A 13,978-nucleotide genomic window follows, 5' to 3' on the forward strand; every position below is an offset into this window, starting at 1 on the left:
TAGGACTTATTTTTGTACTTCATAATTGTGTTGGGCATACTTTGCATGGAAGGAAAATTGAGGTGGTGATCTTTGTTTACATGAAAGTAGCATCGTGCTAGCTCGTAGGGGGTGGGGCTTTCCTTAATGTCATGCAAATGAGCAGCATTATGTGCCCGCCCTGCACCCAGAGTAGCTGAGATGGAAAACTTTGAGGGCGATTTTCTCCCTTTTCTGTTTTAAGAAGTATACACTTTCAAAAGGCCACACATTCTTCAAATATTGTCAGATCTCCACATGGAAGGCATCATTGGAAAGCTTAGAAACTGTACTTTCTGAATCTGTCAATAACTCAAAATGCCCCCGGGCCGACATGTGTCCCTGGATTCTGTGATCTGCCACATGTATGATCTATGCATCTATATATAACTTACTTATTTTACACTGCGATAAAACTCTATTGTATTGTATTGTATTAAATGTCCTCAAAACATCTTTCTACTTCATGGGTGCAAATGATCCTAACGAACATTTAAATTTTTATGCAAATGAGTTTATGACGTAATAAGGTGACTTTTTGACCTTGAATTTGATGCTTTTTGTCTTTAAAAGGTTTAGAGACACTGTGGAGGGATTTCTGTAGAGCGAATCTGGCAACCCGAAATATCGCTGCAGGGGGCGGGGCCGTGTTCATGTCTCGTAGTGAAAACGACGAGGATTTAAAAATATAAATAAAATTAAAAATGAAATGAAATGAAGTCGGGTATGTGTTAAAACCAACGATTTTTACAGTATAGAGGTAAGAAATGAATTTAAATGAATGTATTTGACCCAGAAATTGTTGTATATCGAAAACGATGCTAGGACGTTATGCTAGCTAACTAGTCTAGTTAGCATTATTGCTTAGCAACATTAATGTTTATTTATAAAGCTAACAGCTACGTTTTTAGCTTTAAATACATCCTGGAGATTAATTTCTAGGTTAAAATAAACTTTTTTTTATTTTTAATATATAAACCATGTAGTATTATATTCCTCTGTGCCTGTTTGACTCCTTGGCCGTATTCTAAATTCCTCTATGCGCCCTACATAGTGTACACTACAATGGCTCGTGCGACTGAAGTGCACGAGTAATTAGGGTACGAAATAATGACTTGTGCACTCTCACCCTCTGTAGTGCAGTTTATACTTGTGCACTCTCACCCTCTGTAGTGCAGTTTAAACGTGCAAATAAAAAGTGATATGAGTCTGTTCACACCTACTACGTAGTGCATTTTCTGTGCACTAGGGAGCGCTTTGGGATTTGGGACGCGCCCCTGATGTTGTTTGAATGACCTTGTGCTGTTCTTTCCTGAGCAGTGAGGGATTAAACTGAGCTGTGCACAACATCATCATCATGCCAATTAGGGAGCATCAGTTGCCCCCTAAAAATGAAAAGTTCCTCCGATCATGATGCATTATGTGCCTTTTGGTAAGAAAGCACACTGGGTGAAATATTTTGACAAAATTCAAAAGTTTAATGGTGGCACCAGGAGCTCAAAGTTCTGGAAAAAGCTGCTATTTTATGACAAAATTTCGATCACTTTTTATGAAACATTATGGCACCTTATAGAGTATACCAAATATCTTAGATACACATTTTTAGTACATCTCATCTCATTATCTCTAGCCGCTTTATCCTTCTACAGGGTTGCAGGCAAGCTGGAGCCTATCCCAGCTGACTACGGGCGAAAGGCGGGGTACACCCTGGACAAGTCGCCAGGTCATCACAGGGCTGACACATAGACACAGACAACCATTCACATTCACACCTACGGTCAATTTAGAGTCACCAGTTAACCTAACCTGCATGTCTTTGCACTGTGGGGGAAACCGGAGCACCCGGAGGAAACCCACGCGGACACGTGGAGAACATGCAAACTCCACACAGAAAGGCCCTCGCCAGCCCCGGGGCTCGAACCCGGACCTTCTTGCTGTGAGGCGACAGCGCTAACCACTACACCACCGTGCCGCCTGAACGACAGTGTTTCCACGTTTATTCCGCATTTAGACTAGACTTAGGCCAAGTTTACATTAGACCGTATCTGTCTCATTTTCTTAGCGGATGCACTGTCCGTTTACATTAAAACGCCGGGAAACGGGAATCCGCCAGGGTCCACGTATTCAATCCAGATCGTGTCTGGTCCGGTGCTGTGTAAACATTGAGAATACGCGGATACGCTGTGCTGAGCTCTAGCTGGTGTCGTCATTGGAAAACGTCACTGTGACATCCACCTTCCTGATTCGCTGGCGTTGGTCATGTGACACGGCTGCTGAAAAACGGCACGGACTTCCGCCTTGTATCACCTTTCATTAAAGAGTATAAAAGTATGAAAATACTGATGCAAATACTGCCCATTGTGTAGTTATGATTGTCTTTAGGCTTGCCATCCTTCCACTTGCAAGTGGTAAGTGACGCGCATGCCCGATATGCACTGAGATCTCACACACAGCGGCTCAGTCCCGAATCACTGCTTGTGTGCTTCACTCGCGCGCTCTGTGAGCTGCGCAGGGCCAGAGTGCGCACCCTCCAGAGGGCACTCGCTGTTCAGGGCGGAGTGATTTGGAGCGCAGGATGCCTGCGGAGCCGAGCGTATCCGTGTATTGGCGTTGCTGTGTGCACGCGAATCGTTTTAAAAACGTTAATCTGATGATCCGCTGATACGGTCTAATGTAAACCCCACCTTAACTAGACAAGAAGACTAGACTAGACAAGACTAGACTTATGCAATGTTTTAACAGAAGCTGACCCAATAAACTGATATCTACACATTTACAACCACTGACACAAATATTCACGTTATATTTTTAACTAAACAAGACCTACTACTGCATTTGTAATGTTGGAGCTATTCATTTTGAACAGTGGTAATTGTTAATTAATGTGTTATTGTGTAATAATAGTGTGTATTATTATGATTTTACATTAGTAAACGCTATGTTACATTAAATAAAATTGACTAGCACATGGTGGTCTAGCACCGTAGCACTTGTACAGCTCTGCACAAAAGTATCTCGATATGGATGATAAATGTCGTTTTTATCATTCTGTTCATAGACCAGGGAACATCAATATTGCATTATGCATATTATTGTGTTGTGTTTAACAATTGTAACTCCAGTCCGTACCTTCACATCTCGCTATGCCAGTAACACTCAGGTGCTACTTCGAGTTCCTCATCGGCATGGAATCCAGTTAAAAAAAACACCATGTCGTAGCAAGCACTCGCGCAGACAGGAAACCCAATTGAAGGGGACGCAAGGAGGAGAGGGATTTTACTGCTCATAGAACGATCACGTAACAGGTGAATTCAAGAACACACACGCCCGCGCACACATTCATTGCTCAGTGCGCAAGGGCACTTATTTCTGAAAATTACGTCCAAAAGCAGTGTTTTTGAGGGTGCTGAGCTAGGGGGTGCTGAGCTCGTTTTTGGGGGTGCTTGAGCACCCCCAAAAATAGGCTAAATACGCCCCTCGTCACAAGAAATCAATAAATGGAGTCCAACATTGTGATTCAAACCTTACGCAAAAACATAAAATAAGCATTTTTTGGCAAAAAAAAAAAAAAAGAATCTCATGGTGCCACCATTAGACTTTTGAATATGGTCAAAAAATTGTACAGGATGTCTTTATTGGTGAAAAGGAACGCCCAAACAAAAACGCATCAGATTTTATGAAAGTGACGGCAACTGATGCACCCTAATGCCAATGCATCATCTGATTGGTTCTTTCATCTTGTGATGTCATATGTTTGTGTCATTTAAATGCAAATGAGTATTTTGCAGCTCTTATCTAATGCATCTGTGTTAAATTTTTATTTTGATTTTATTGTGACAGGCATGGTATGGCTGCAAATATTGGTGCGTTTCTGTAGTTTTGTTTTAATAAGGATATGAGAACATGACCGGAATGTCACTGGAGTGAAATAGCACTCAAATATTTATCATCGGTTACATATTCAAAGGCAAAAAACTTATTTTTGCGACTCATGTTTGCACCTCGTGTTCGTTCGTGCATGCATGCGTTGATTTTGATTTTAACACATTTTTAAAATATGCATCAATTTGCTGATTAAGGCCAGGTGCTACAGGTTTATTAAACAAATTAATAAAAAAAATATTAACATTGAAATATATTTTGAAATTGAATTGAAATAGAAAAATTCAAATGTAATTTCTGTGCTATGTAAAGTGTTAACTATTTAAATTTCATAAATACATTTTGCATAATCAAGTAATTTTTATCCTGATATAATTCAAATATAATTAATTAATTTTCCTAAATAAATTTTAATTGTCATATTTAAGGTCTTTGTGAGAAATTGATTTTATTAATTGATGAATCAGTTAATTTTTCCCACACACACATTTACGTGATAACGACATAATTCAACTGATCATGGTCAGGTACTACATGTTTACCAAAATAAAAATCAAGGTAATAGTTTAAAATGAATTTTCGTCCGTGGCGTCAGGTGAACAGTTGTGCACGGCAGTAATTGGTGATTTATCTCCCTGTCCCATGCTCTAACGGAGGTCTTTTCTGTTGTTTTATTTTTCCACCCACAGTGTAATTGAGCTCTTATCTGCTGAGCACAAGGCTCAACGTGTAAAGGCACGATGGGAAACACGAGCAGCGAGAGGTCGGGAGTGGGGCAGGGCGAGAAAGCCAACCGCAGGGACAGCCGTGGGGCTAAAGAAGGGGACCGGCCCAAAATCCTCATGGACAGCCCTGAGGATGCAGATATTTTCCAGGGGGAGGATATTAAGGTATGCAGTGCGTGTTTTTCATAGCAATTAAATGGACAAAACAATGCAGTGTAAAAATGGGAATCTCCATCTACTCAACCTACACCATCAGTCCACACTGCAGATCTCACACGCTCAGGTTTTTAAAAGGGTTCTTCCAGTTCACACCACAGTTCAACGCATTCCCCTCTCGGTGTCTGTCTCTCTCTCTCCCCCTCTCTCGATGTCTGTCTCTCTCCCCCTCTCTCTCTGTCTGTCTCTCTCTCTGTCTGTCTGTCTGTCTGTCTGTCTGTCTCTCTCTCTCTCTCTCTCTCTCTCTCTCTCGGTGTCTGTCTGTCTCTCTCTGTCTTTCTCTCTCTCCCCCTCTCTTGGTGTCTGTCTCTCTCTCTGTCTGTCTCTCTCTCTCTCTCTCTCTCCCCCTCTCTCGGTGTCTGTCTGTCTCTCTCTCCCCCTCTCTCGGTGTCTGTCTGTCTCTCTCTCCCCCTCTCTTGGTGTCTGTCTCTCTCTCTCTCTCTCTCTCTCTCTCTCTCTCTCTCGGTGTGTGTCTCTCTCTCTCCCTCTCTCTCGGTGTGTGTCTCTCTCTCTCCCCCTCTCTCGGTGTCTGTGTGTCTCTCTCTCTCTCTCGGTGTCTGTGTGTCTCTCTCTCTCTCTCTCGGTGTGTGTCTCTCTCTCTCTCTCTCGGTGTCTGTGTGTCTCTCTCTCTCCCCCTCTCTCGGTGTCTGTCTGTCTCTCTCTCTCCCCCTCTCTCGGTGTCTGTCTGTCTCTCTCTCCCCCTCGCTCGGTGTCTGTCTGTCTCTCTCTCCCCCTCGCTCGGTGTCTGTCTGTCTCTCTCTCCCCCTCGCTCGGTGTCTGTCTGTCTCTCTCTCCCCCTCGCTCGGTGTCTGTCTGTCTCTCTCTCCCCCTCGCTCGGTGTCTGTCTGTCTCTCTCTCCCCCTCGCTCGGTGTCTGTCTGTCTCTCTCTCCCCCTCGCTCGGTGTCTGTCTGTCTCTCTCTCCCCCTCGCTCGGTGTCTGTCTGTCTCTCTCTCCCCCTCGCTCGGTGTCTGTCTGTCTCTCTCTCCCCCTCGCTCGGTGTCTGTCTGTCTCTCTCTCCCCCTCGCTCGGTGTCTGTCTGTCTCTCTCTCCCCCTCGCTCGGTGTCTGTCTGTGTGTCTCTGTCGGTGTCTCTATTTTCGGTCTGTGTCTCTCTATCGTCCGTCAACGTCTCTGTCTGTCTCTCTCTCTACGTCTGTGTATTTGATTTGATTTTATAAAGGTGTAACGATATGTAGTCACATGATTTATTGTGATGCGAAACTGTAACAGTGTGCCTTCTGGAAAGTCCTCTATAAATTCCACATGATGCAGTTACACTGTCTGACCACCAGAGGTCCCAAACTGCACAACCGATTTAGTCCATGGCACAACCCACAGAGTTCAAATACACAGCACGCTGGTCATGTGATCAGATTTTTTTTTTTCATGGAGAGCCTGTGAGATCTGATCTTGTGAAACCTGATAGCTCTGGAGTACAAACACCAGCACACCTTTATAGGTTATAGTTTTACATGACCACATTCCACGTTTGAAGAAAATTCACATTTCGTATCTGTATTTCTTATTCATGTTTTGGACGGAAGGTGTTCATTCCTCCAGTAGCACAGTTCCACATGCTCATGGAATATATGAGAAGGGAACTTGGAGGCTTGAGGTGACTCAAAACCTTACTAAAAGCTTACACACTTAACATTGGTCGTCGTCGTCGTTGGTGGTGTTTTTGGTCTGTCACTCACGGAGAAAAGTTGCAAACCCATTTAAAAAGGTGTGTGTGGTGCGTTTGTCCTGCTCTTCCCCTCAGGCTCCATTAGAGAAAGGGGAGTTTTTAGCCTGGAGGCAGGACCTTGAATCCGGTGATAAGGAGCTCTTGGCACGACCCACAGTGTTTCGCTGGACAGGTGCTGGAAAAGAGGTCTTTCTCTCTGGATCCTTCGACAACTGGGCAAATAAGATTCCCCTGACCAGGAGGTAAACAAGTACAAAACCCTGTATGAAGGGTTTTAATCTCAACAGGGTACATGTACATAAATAAAGGATGAATAAAACTAATGCAGTGTTCCTGGGAGTCCAGTTAAAGTCTCACTGTGCTTTTCTCATCGTTAATGTCAAGTTTTCTCATCTCATCTCATTATCTCTAGCCGCTTTATCCTTCTACAGGGTCGCAGGCAAGCTGGAGCCTATCCCAGCTGACTACGGGCGAAAGGCGGGGTTCACCCTGGACAAGTCGCCAGGTCATCACAGGGCTGACACATAGACACAGACAACCATTCACACTCACATTCACACCTACGGTCAATTTAGAGTCACCAGTTAACCTAACCTGCATGTCTTTGGACTGTGGGGGAAACCGGAGCACCCGGAGGAAACCCACGCGGACACGGGGAGAACATGCAAACTCCACACAGAAAGGCCCTCGCCGGCCCCGGGGCTCGAACCCAGGACCTTCTTGCTGTGAGGCGACAGCGCTAACCACTACACCACCGTGCCGCCCGTCAAGTTTTCTGTAGAGACTTTTTTTTTTTTTTAAATATTTAGGGAAGGAGTCTCCAGTGTCAGCACTTTGTAAAGCTGTAACTTTTTATGATTAACATTTTTATTGATTTCAAAAATTCAAAACATACAAAGTACACAATTACACAAAACAACACTCACTCTAACACAGAAAAAAGAAAACAATGACATAAAAAATAAAATAAATAAAATAACACATTGATAACCTAAAAAAAAAAGGAGGGAGGCCGCATGAGAGTTACATGAGTGTCGTACGTTTGCCACAGCAAAGGGGAGGGGTGGCAGTAGGGTCTGTAGCATTCTCAACCATCCGTGTTATTTATATATTGTAAGAATCCACGCCATTTGTAGTAATACCAGTCTGGCCTGTTCAATTGGTCAAAAGACACTTTTTCATATGCCGCCACCATGGCAAGGGCAGTGTGCCAGTCTATGATTGAAGGTGCATGTACAGATTTCCACTGCTGCATTATGATTTTTTTACCAAGCATAATGGCTGTCTGGACCCACTCTGCACAGACAGCGGGAAGACAATCTTCTACAACGGATGGGTCGCCTAGTACAAATAAACGCATACAAAACGGCACTTCTTTGCCAATAATTTTCTCTATACATTCATGAATAGCTGTCCAGAACTGCTGGATTTTGGGGCAACCCCATAACATGTGAATTAACGTCCCATCCTCTGTACATTTCCAACACGTTGGGTCGGCTTGATCCGATTGATTATTTTAAACTGAACAAGTCTTGTGCGTAGGTCACGTGCCAAATTCTTTAAATTGTGTATTACATCTTTCCACTCATCATCTGAAAAAGTTACATCTAGATCCCTTTCCCATACTGCCTTCAATGCAAGCATAGAGTGCTGTTTTTCTAACAGCATTGAGTAGTATACAGATGCTTCATGCCCCATTCCATATCGTTTCATAATCTGAGAGGGGGTGTCTGCACTAAAGGGAACTGATGAGGTCTTAAATGTGTTCTTTAAGAGACTGTGTATTTGCAAGCATCTCCAGTGGTTACGTTTGTGTAAATGAAATTCAGTCTGTAGGTCAGCAAAAGATTTGAGAACTTGCCCCTCATAAAGATGGCCTATTGTTAGAATACCATTCTGTACCCATTCTTTCCAATAGAGTGAGGATTTCCCTATCCGCAAACATGGATTGTACCACACACTAGATGAACTGTTTAAAAAAGGATTAAAATCAAGAATTTTTGCAACTTTCCTCCAGACTTCTTTAAGACATGAGATGACAGGATGATTCTGAGCAGTTGGGGGAAGTGAGGCTGATAAATACAAGTTCAGATTAAGATCAGAGCAATAGTGAGCCTCAGCCGAAAACCACGGTGGAGCTCTTTCTGTAAAGCTGTAACTTTAAATTTTCCGACATCTTCAGGACAGAGGAGTTTAAGATTACGGTTTGCAGATTCTTTGTAACATGACCAGATGGATTTTTTTTTTTTTACATTGGAGGAAAAAGAGACACCGATAAGGGAATGACTGTTTCGAAATGATGCAATGTAATTTATAACAGGAAGTAATTCATTATCATCATCATGGCGGCCGCAGCAGAGTCTCACACCTGGTGCGCCAATCCAGCCTGTCAGCCATGCAGTCGGCGAGCTCTGTGGGAGAGACCGCACCAACATCCCTCTTAAGGGTGTCAACGAAGGTAGAGGGCGGTCTACCCCTGCCTCTCCGCCCATGTCGGGGCTCCCACAGGACGAGCTCCCCAGCCAGGTTGCCGTATCTGTGGCAGTGGCCTGCTAATCCCAAACGCCTCCAGGCAATTTTGTCTGAAACTCTTGGGAGATCGACGTACAAGATCTCATTTAATAATAATAATAATAAGTTCAACTTGTATAGCGCCTTTCAAGAAACCCAAGGACGCTTTACAATTATAGACAAAGAAAAAAATAATAACAATAAAAAATAATAAATAAATAAAAAATAAAAAGTCCACCAAGTAGGGGTCAGGATGTAATTCCAGTGGTGTAGCAGCCACAGTCCCACCAAAAGGCGCATGAAAACGAGTCCCACATCTCCAGCACAGCCGCCGTGACGCCATCAGCCACATCGCTCAAACACCACGCTGTGGATCCACAAAGCGAGCACAGAAGCTCCACCACGCAGAGCGCTGGTGTGTCCCAAACCGCCTGCACAGCCGCCGCGACGCCACCGAGCAACATCGCTCAGAACATCACGCCAAGCATTAAAGCGCAGAGCACTGGACAACCACGAATGTTAAATGAGCAGCGAGCTCACTGCAGTCCACAGCTGGGAGCGCAGGCATCACCCACAGCGAACCAAGGCCTGGAGGGAAACCAACGCCCAAAACTGGGTCTGGAGCTACACCACAACCGGCGGACAAAACACTCAAACAAACACCAAACTACACAAACACACAGAAAAAATAAATAAATAAAATGAAAATTGAAAAAGAGAGAAAATTAAAAAAAAAAAAAAGCTCTGGTGAGAAGCGGCAGCCAGAATGCGCACGACGTACTCTCAAACGGAAACCAAAAAAAAAAAAAGTTATAGGTACCATTTGGTACCAGGTCCTGCCAGTGGACATCTAGGGCTGTCTGAAGCATCCGGGTGTAGGACCCATCGATTGATCGTTCAAGAGTGGAAGTAAGCGACCAGCACTCGCAACCGTACAGCAGCAGATTCGACAGTGGCAATGAAAAGCCTACGTTTCAGCTCTTGGGAGACACTAGCCTTCCAGACTTTGCTCATGTTAAGAGCTTGCGGAATCTAATATCGTGCTCTGTCGAGTTTACCCAGCAGCCAAGATACTTTCCGTATAGTCATCTACTTCGTCAAGGTCATTCCCGCTCTTTTTAATAAGAGGCATCGATGACATGTTGCAGGACAGTACCTTAGTCTTCTTGGTGTTTAGATGGAGACCAACATGCAGGCACTCTTCCTCAACATGTGCTAGGAGACTCTGTGCCTGATTGAAATCACTGGACAGTAAGGCTACGTCATCCGCGAAGTCCAGATCTGTGATGACTCTGCCTGGGATTCGACGCGAGCGTCTAGGTGTGATCATAAAACCCAAATCCTGCTCCTTTCCCCCTATTAGGAAGTAATTGTTTCCCACATATTCTTCAACTTTTAAATGTAACTGTAAACGGATGAAAAAATTATGATGTTACTAAGGAAACCTGTAATGTTGGCAAATTGCTGTGGTAAAAGGAGTAAAACATTTCAGGATTTGACGTTGAAGGAAAATAATCCACCTTTCGTTGATATTTCATTCCTATAACTTTTTTTTTTAAATTATTTCATATTTATGTACCGTATTTATTATCTTGCTCTTTTCTTTCGTCCAGTCAGAACAATTTTGTTGCGATTGTGGACCTGCCTGAAGGAGAACATCAGTATAAGTTCTACGTGGATGGACAGTGGACCCACGACCCATCTGAGGTGACCAGCACACACATGAATATATACATTTTCGCTAATTGATTTCTCCTCATCCACACACACTAACTCGGTGTGTGTTTGTGTGTGTATATATATCAGCCTGTAGTGACCAATCAGCTGGGTACGATCAACAACATCATCCAGGTGAAGAAAACTGACTTTGAGGTGTTCGATGCTCTCATGGTGGACTCTCAGAAATGTTCGGATATGTCAGGTCAGTTTACAATATGATTATAGTAACATAACCGTACTGTGGAAAAGTCTTCGGTACATGTAAAGAAATGCTGAGGGAATGACCATTTATAGCTGCTATAAAGTAAGTGATAAAAGGAGCTAACTTGTTTCATGACATTGCACAACATGAACGATACAGTGGTGCTTGAAAGTTTGTGAACCCTTTAGAATTTTCTATATTTCTGCATAAATATGACCTAAAACGTCACCAGATTTTCACACAAGTCCTAAAAGTAGATAAAGAGAACCCAGTTAAACAAATGTGACAAAAATATTATACTTGGTCATTTATTTATTGAGGAAAATGATCCAATATTACACATCTGTGAGTGGCAAAAGTATGTGACCCTGTGCTTTCAGTATCTGGTGTGACCCCCTTGTGCAGCAATAACTGTAACTAAATGTTTCTGGTAACTGTTGATCCATCCTGCACACCGGCTTGGAGGAATTTTAGCCCGTTCCTCCGTACAGAACAGCTTCAACTCTGGGATGTTGGTGGGTTTCCTCACATGAACTGCTCGCTTCAGGTCCTTCCACAACATTTTGATTGGATTAAGGTCAGGACTTTGACTTGGCCATTCCAGAACATTAACTTTATTCTTCTTTAACCATTCTTTGGTAGAACGACTTGTGTGCTTAGGGTCGTTGTCTTGCTGCATGACCCACCTTCTCTTGAGATTCACTTCATGGACAGATGTCCTGACATTTTCCTTTAGAATTTGCTGGTATAATTCAGAATTCATTGTTCTATCAATGATGGCAAGCCGTCCTGGCCCAGATGCAGCAAAACAGGCCCAAACCATGATACTACCACCACCATGTTTCACAGATGGGATAAGGTGGAATGCAGTGTTTTCCTTTCTCCAAACGTAACGCTTCTCATTTAAGCTACAAAGTTCTATTTTGGTCTCATCCGTCCACAAAACATTTTTCCAATAGCCTTCTGGCTTGTCCATGTGATCTTTAGCAAACTGCAGACGAGCAGCAATGTTCTTTTTGGAGAGCAGTGGCTTTCTCCTTGCAACCCTGCCATGCACACCATTGTTGTTCAGTGTTCTCCTGATGGTGGACTCATGAACATTAACATTAGCCAATGTGAGAGAGGCCTTCAGTTGCTTAGAAGTTACCCTGGGGTCTGTAGTGGAAGTTCATTATGTCTGATTATTTGAGTATTTTTAAGTTCGTTTCTTAGACAAGGATTTTAAGATCGTTACCTTGTTAACAGTTTCAGCGTGACTCTTCCGCCTTCCTCAGAACTGTCACAGTTCTGAGGAAGGCAGAAGATTCACGCTGAAACTGTTAACAAGGTAATGATCTTAAAATCCTTGTCTAAGAAACGAACTTAAAAATACTTACCCTGGGGTCCTTTGTGACCTCGCCGACTATTACACACCTTACTCTTGGAGTGATCTTTGTTGGTCGACCACTCCTGGGGAGGGTAACAATGGTCTTGAATTTCCTCCATTTGTACACAATCTGTCTGACTGTGGATTGGTGGAGTCCAAACTCTTTAGAGATGGTTTTGTAACCTTTTCCAGCCTGATGAGCATCAACAACGCTTTTTCTGAGGTCCTCAGAAATCTCCTTTGTTCGTGCCATGATACACTTCCACAAACATGTGTTGTGAAGATCAGACTTTGATAGATCCCTGTTCTTTAAATAAAACAGGGTGCCCACTCACACCTGATTGTCATCCCATTGATTGAAAATACCTGACTCTAATTTCACCTTCAAATTACCTGCTAATCCTAGAGGTTCACATACTTTTGCCACTCACAGATGTGTAATATTGGATCATTTTCCTCAATAAATAAATAACCAAGTATAATATTTTTTGTCTCATTTGTTTAACTGGGTTCTCTTTATCTACTTTTAGGACTTGTGTGAAAATCTGATGTTTTAGATCATATTTATGCAGAAATGTAGACTATTCTAAAGGGTTCACAAACTTTCAAGCACCACTGTAACTATTAATGGTGTGAGAATTTTGTTCTAAGTTTTGGTTTAGAGTTCAGAATGTGTTTGGGGGGGGGAGAAATTTCCATAGACTGTCTCTGGAGGCACCAAAGGGTGTGAAGATCTCTGTCTCTATCCACAGTTATCTCTTTGATCCATTGTTGACTAGGTTAGAAAGATTGCTTTCCCACTTCAATCGTTTATGGGCCTCACACCTCCAGTCGCACACTAGACACACACACACAAACCGTTTTAGCTTGCTACGATTTTTCTTGACGGCATGGTGAAATTATTATAGCGGAGCTCCATACTTAAGAAAATCTGGTAACCCATCGAGTTGATTTTTCATGGACACACAGGGATCCCAGCCGTGTACGTCCGTCCGTCCCAGCCCCTCACGATTCTGATTGGCTGTTTGATTTTGGCGGGAACTCGGAGCGTGCCTACATAACTTATTTTTGTCTACATATAATTTCATATTTATCGGGTTTTTCCACCGAGAACAACTCAAACAGCGCAACAGAATAATCATTTTTACAAACTTTTAATACAAACTTTTTAAAGGTCCCATGGCATGAAATTTTCACTTTCTGAGGTTTTTTAACGTTAAAATGAGTTCCTCTGACCTTCTTAAGTCACCCCAGTGGCTAGAAATTTCATAATGCGTAAACCAAACTATGCCCAACATTTGAGAATGGCGCGTCAAAACGGCGTGTTGATAAACTCTTCCCTTTACTACGTCAGCAAGGGAGATGATCCCCACGCCCCCCCTCTGGATTCCCACCCACTGTATGGATTGCCCCGCCCAGTTGTAGTGAGGAGACCATAGAGGACACAACAACATGGCATCACCTAAGCGAGCGAAACATGGAAATTGCGCTGTACATGGATGTGACAACACAGAAAAGAGTCTGTTTTTACTGCCGACGGGAGAGCCCCTGAAGACGCAGTGGCTTAATTTTATTTACTCCAATAATATGCCGTCGAGTCTACCTAAGACGGTGTATGTTTGTCGGAAGCATTTTCCTGATGAATGTTTCCA

General features: G+C 43.2%; 1 protein-coding gene across 2 annotated transcripts in view; it reads left to right on the plus strand.

Moving 5' to 3' along the window:
* Positions 1-631: 631 nt before the first annotated feature.
* prkab1a (protein kinase, AMP-activated, beta 1 non-catalytic subunit, a) overlaps positions 632-13,978 on the plus strand; it is a 28,183-nt gene continuing 14,836 nt past the window's right edge. The window contains exons 1-6 of one of the 2 annotated variants that reach the window (XM_060908522.1): positions 632-778; positions 3,169-3,323; positions 4,590-4,790; positions 6,604-6,770; positions 10,653-10,746; positions 10,846-10,960. In XM_060908522.1, the coding sequence (XP_060764505.1) occupies positions 4,641-4,790; positions 6,604-6,770; positions 10,653-10,746; positions 10,846-10,960 (526 nt within the window). In that variant the 5' untranslated portion in view covers positions 632-778; positions 3,169-3,323; positions 4,590-4,640. The remainder of the gene's footprint in view (positions 779-3,168; positions 3,324-4,589; positions 4,791-6,603; positions 6,771-10,652; positions 10,747-10,845; positions 10,961-13,978) is intronic. The other variant, XM_060908521.1, reaches the window with a different exon arrangement.

The sequence above is a fragment of the Neoarius graeffei genome, chromosome 25 (assembly GCF_027579695.1).
Source record: "Neoarius graeffei isolate fNeoGra1 chromosome 25, fNeoGra1.pri, whole genome shotgun sequence".
Lineage (NCBI taxonomy): Eukaryota > Metazoa > Chordata > Actinopteri > Siluriformes > Ariidae > Neoarius > Neoarius graeffei.